Here is a 5762-nt window from a genome sequence, read left to right as displayed (position 1 = left end):
CTAGTGGGGTCTGGGGAGGGTAGTGTGTACGCAGACCTTACCCCTACCCTGGGGTAGAGAGGTTGTTTCCGATAGACCCTCGGCTCCCTCCCTCCAAGAACTCCCCACAATGCTCTTGGGGTGACTCGAACTCACAACCTCTTGGTTGGAAGTGGAAGGTGCACACCACTAGAGCAACCCACTTGAAAAGCATGCCTATTTTTCCGTAACTTTGAACGAGCTGAGTTATTTCTTGTACCATTTTTATTATATTGTTATGAGATGTTGTTGGTTATTGGTGTTGGACTTTGACCTTTTTCCTAGCTCGTCACTACTTTCAACCAAAGTTTAGGTTTGTTACTTATTGAGTACATGTGGTCGATTATACTCATACTACACTTCCGCACCTTGCATGTAGATGTTGGATGTTGATGTTGTTGTGCATGACGGGAGCTGGATCTGAAGATGTACCTGCGTTCCGGTCATAGATGCCTCTCAATTTTGGTGGCTTTAGAATTTTAATCTTTTCATGTATATTTCAGACAGATGAAGTATTTTCAGCTTTTCATGTAAATTCTAAATCTTAGAAGCTCATGATTTGTACTACCAGTCCTTGGAAAATTCTTGTATAAAAGCAGTTTTATTATCATTTCTTTTCTTAATAAAACTCATTAAATTGGATAGTTGTTAATTGGCTTACATGACGGGTTAGGTTAGGTGCCATCACGACTAGTTGGATTTTGAATCGTGACAGAGGGAATAATAACCCTTGAGCTATGTGCAATGTGAATTTCATGTGTAGAGTCGTATATGTGAGGTAACGAGTGTATATATGTCGTCAATTACTTGTTTCCATGTCTTGATTGTTACATGCCTTAATTGCTTCCTATGCCTTAACTTGCTACTTGTCATTTATTATCCTCGCATTAAAAATGTTAGTTTCTCCCATGCTTCCATGATTTAATTGCTACTTGCCTTAATTGCCTTACTTGAATACTTTAACTACCATATATTCGGCTTGTCTTGTTACTTAGTATAAATTGTAGAACTTCTTGATTTGGTATGAGATTTCCTTTGTGGCGTTGCTTTCATATTCCTTATTCGTAGAGCTTCTTGTGAATTGTGTTGTGGAATTTATTACATTTATTGATATGAGGGATCGGGTTGCACGCCGCAACAGGTGGAATAAAGGGAGGATTGATATGGTGAAATAATGAAGGATTATGATATTTACTCTGATTATATGGTGACATCGGGTTGCACGCAGCAACAGGTGAAACAAGGGAGGATTGATATGGTGAAATAAGGGAGAATTATGATATTGACTTTGATCATATGGTGGGATCGGGTTGCGCGCCGCAACAGTTTGTGTGTTTTGTATTCCTTATTGTATTATGTTGGTTTTCGGTGTTTTCGTATGAGGTTCTGAAGTTTGGTATTTTTGGTTTTACAGGTTTTCGAGGATGGGGTTACTTTCATGAGTTAATTGCCTTATTTTCCTGTATTTTCTTTTCCTGTCATTATTATTATACTGCGTACATGTTATTGTAAGTGACCCGCCTTAGCCTCGTCACTACTTCGTTGAGGTTAGGCTCGACACTTACAGAGTACATGGGGTCGGTTTTAGTCATACTACACTCTGCACTTCTTGTGTAGATTTTGGAGTCGGTCCCAACGACGGTCAGTAGATTTCTCGGGTTGACTATTGGACGGAGAATTGAGATATAGCTGCTCGGCGTTCGCAGCCTTGAAGTCCCCTTCTACCTTTTTCCTAGCTGTGTATTTTCTTTTAGACAACTTTACTTTCATTCAGACTTTTATCTGTATTATTCTAGTAGCTCGTGCACTTGTGACATCAGATTCGGGGTTGTATTTAGACATTTCGGTTGTTATGACTTTTCACACTTTATTTCACTTCTATTACAGTTATTTCAATTAATTGGTATCCGTTAATTTGATTTGTTAGACATGGGTTAAAACTATTCTAACATTGGCTTGTCTAGCAAGTAAAATGTTAGGCGCCATCATGGTCCCGAGGGTGGGAATTCCGCGTCGTGACAAGTTGGTATCAGAGCACCAGGTTGCCTAGGTCTCATGAGTCAGGGGCGATATTAGTAGAGTCTAGAGGATCGATACAGAGACGTCGGTACTTATCTTCTAGAGGCAATAGAGTTTAGGAAAAATATCACTTCTTTCTTACTCTGTTATGCGATTTTATTCTATCATTGATGATTGAACCCTTCTATTCTTGTTTTCTCACAGATGGCGAGAACAGGCATTGCATCTAACCTACGGACAGGAGCCGGATCCCCTTGTGGCAGCTACGACCAGGAGTAGAGGTCGAGGCCGAGGCAGAGCTCAGCCTAGATTTTGATGAGGAGGTTCCAGCTCAGACTATACATGTTGGACCTCATCGGGTCCTGGAGGGGTTCATAGCCTCTCTAGTGCTTCAAGACACTCTAGTCCGTTTGGTGGGCCTTATGGAGAGTGTGGCCCAGACCAGCACATTCCCGGTGATACCAGCCGTCTCTCAGGCTAGGGGAGGAGCACAGACTCTCGCTACACATACCCCAGAGCAGGTGACTCCTCAGTATCAGACTCCAGCAGCCCCGCTAGTTGGGATAGTTTAGTCGGTTATTGCAGCACAGGTCGGTGATAGGCCCGCTTTGTCTTTTGAAGCTATTTTGAGGTTGGATAAGTTTAACAAGCTCTTTCCTATTCATTTTAGTGGTGCATCTTCTGAGGACCCGCATGATGTTTTTGACTGTTGCCACGAGGTGTTGCGCGACATGGGTATAGTTGAGACCAATAGGGTCGATTATGCAGCATTTCAGATGACCGGTTCCCCTAGGATACGATGGAGAGATTATATGTTGACTAGACTAGTTGGTTCGCCTACACTTACATGGGATTAGTTCTCACATCTATTTGTAGAGAAGTTTATGCCTGTCACCTTAAGAGAAGAGTACCGCAAACACTTTGAGCGACTTCAGCAGGGTGGTATGACTGTTACCCAGTACGAGACTCAATTTGTAGACCTAGCTCGCCATGCCACTATCATGCTTCCTAATGAGAAGGAGAAATTGAGGAGATTTATTGATGGGCTCACTTACACTATTAGGTTACAGATGGCCAAGGAGACCATGAGTGATATTTTCTTCCAAACAGCTGTAGATATTACTAGACAGATCAAGATGGTTCGTGCTCAGGAGAGGGGGCAGGTGTCTGATAAGAGGCCTCATTATTTCGGTGGTTTCAGTGGTGCCTCATCAAGAGGCAGGGGTAATTTTAGTAAAGTCCATGCTCTTAGGCCATTTCAATTACCGCTTCGGGCATCTCACAATGCTTCAGGGAGTCGTGGCCCTTATGTGCCTTATTCTAGGCAGCTAGCCTACAACGCACTATCAACTCCTATCAGTGCTCATTCGATTTAGAGCTATCACCGTGGTTATTGCACGTTCGGGTTAACTTCAATTTCAGTAGCCACAGCAACAGGATGGGTGTTTTGAGTGCGGTGGTATTGGTCTTATCAAGAGGTTCTGTTCGAGAATATTGGGTGGCATGCCACATCAGAGTTTTGGTGCCATAGTTTCGACATCGGTTGCTCCACCTCCTGCTCTGCCTGCTAGAGGCAAGGGTCAGGCATCCAAAGGTGGAAGTCAGACTATTAGAGGTGGAGGTCAGGCTATTAGAGATGGAGGTTAGCCAACTAGAGGCCATCCCAGATATGTATTTCAGAGTGGTAGGGCCCAAACCTGATGTTATGCTTTCCCAGCTAGGCCTGAGGCCGAGTCATCTGATGCCGTTATCACTGGTATTGTTCCAGTTTGCCATAGAGATGCTTCAGTTCTATTTGATCCAGGATCTATTTATTCCTACGTGTCATCCTATTTTTCTTCATATTTGGTTGTTCCTTACGATTCTTTGAGTGCTCCTGTGTATGTGGCCAAGACTGTGGGAGATTCCAGTGTTGTAGATCACATAGTCTTGAGACTAGCGTTGATCTTGTACTTCTTGATATGGTAGATTTTGATGTTATCTTGGGTACGGATTGGCTGTCACCTTATCATGCTATATTGGACTGTCACGCTAAGAAGGTGACCTTAGCCATACCGGGGTTGCATCTATTAGAGTGAAGGGGGACTCCTAGCTATTATACTAGCAGAGTTATTTCTCATGTAAAGGCTCGACGTATGGTCAAGAACGGGTATCTAGCTTATTTGGCCTATGTCCGTCATTCTAGTGCGGAGGTTCCTTCCATGGATTCAGTACCAGTTATTCATGAGTTTCTAAAGGTGTTTCCTACAGATCTGCCGGGGATGCCACCCGACAGAGATATTGACTTCTATATTGATTTGGGTTTGGGCACTCAACCTATTTCTATTCTACTATACCGTATGGACCCGCCGGAGTTGAAGGAATTGAAGGAGCAGTTACAAAATTTACATGATAAGGGCTTCATTAGACCTAGTGTCTCACCCTAGGGTGAGCCTGTGTTATTCATGAAGAAGAAAGACGATTCGATAAGGATGCATATAGATTATCGATAGTTGAACAAGGTCACTATCAAGAACAAGTATCTATTGCCGAGGATTGATGGCTTATTTGATCTGCTTCAGGGTGCCAAGGTGTTTTTAAAGATTGATTTGAGGTTTGGCTACCATCAATTGAAGATTAGGGCATCAGATGCCCTTAAGATGACTTTTTGGACTCGGTATGGGCATTATGAGTTCCTAGTGATGTCATTTGAGTTGACAAATGCCGCAATAGCATTATGGATTTGATAAACCGGGTTTTCAAACCCTATTTTGATTCTTTTGTGATAGTATTTATTGATGATATTTTGATCTACTCTCGCGAACGTGAGGAGCGTGAGCAGCATCTTTGGATTGTACTTCAGACTCTGAGAGATAGCCAGTTATATGCCAAGTTTTCAAATTGTGAGTTTTGGTTAGACTCAATCGCCTTTTAGGGCATATTGTATCGGCAAAGGGCATAAAGGTGGATCCTAAGAAGTTGAGGCAGTTCGGAACTGGCCTGGACCTACTTCAGCTATAGAGATCTGGAGTTTCCTTGGATTGGTGGGTTATTATCGCCGGTTCGTGGAGGGGTTTTCGTCTATTACAACCTCATTGACTAGATTGACCCAAAAGGGTGCCCCATTCAGATGGTCGGATTAGTGTGAGTTTCAGAAGCTCAAGACTACTTTGACTATGACGCCACTGTTGGTGTTACCCAGAGGTTCAAGGTCCTACACGATTATTGTGATGCATCTCGTATTGGGCTCAGTGCAGTATTGATGCATGATGGCAGGGTGATTGTATATGTGTCGCGGCAATTTAAGGTTCATGAGAAGAATTACTATGTTCATGACTTAGAGTTGGCAGCCATTATTCATGTGCTGATGATTTGGAGGCACTATCTTTATGGCGTGTCGTGCGAGGTATTCACGGATCATCAGAGTCTATAGTATTTGTTCAAGCAAAAGGACCTCAACTTGAGGCAGAAGAGGTGGTTGGAGCTGTTGAAAGACTATGATATCACCATTTTGTTTCATCCCGGGAAGGCCAATGTGGTGGCCGATGCCTTGAGTAGAAATGCAGTGAGTATGGATAGCCTTGCGTATATTCCAGTTGGTTAGAGGCCGCTTGCAGCTGATGTTCACGCTTTAGCCAATCAGTTCGTGAGGTAAGATATTTCAGAGCCCAGTAGTGCTCTAGCTTGCAGAGTCGCTCGATCTTGCTTGTATGAGTGTATCAAAGAGTGTCAGTATGATGATCCAT

At 43.1% G+C, this 5762-nt stretch overlaps 1 protein-coding gene across 1 annotated transcript; it reads left to right on the top strand.

Moving 5' to 3' along the window:
• Positions 1–2921: 2921 nt before the first annotated feature.
• LOC138905226 (uncharacterized) lies at positions 2922–3413 on the top strand. The gene has a single exon (XM_070193731.1). It carries the CDS (start codon positions 2922–2924, stop codon positions 3411–3413), a length of 492 nt encoding a protein of 163 aa, XP_070049832.1.
• The last annotated feature ends 2349 nt before the right edge of the window (positions 3414–5762 follow it).

The sequence above is a fragment of the Nicotiana tomentosiformis genome, chromosome 2 (genome assembly GCF_000390325.3).
Source record: "Nicotiana tomentosiformis chromosome 2, ASM39032v3, whole genome shotgun sequence".
Lineage (NCBI taxonomy): Eukaryota > Viridiplantae > Streptophyta > Magnoliopsida > Solanales > Solanaceae > Nicotiana > Nicotiana tomentosiformis.
The sequence above is the reverse complement of the archived record's forward strand: the minus strand, read 5'-3'. Positions and strand labels throughout refer to the sequence as shown.

Bases quoted from the DNA above. Each gene is read 5' to 3' on its own strand.
- LOC138905226 (XM_070193731.1), top strand. From the start codon at position 2,922: ATGCCTGTCACCTTAAGAGAAGAGTACCGCAAACACTTTGAGCGACTT.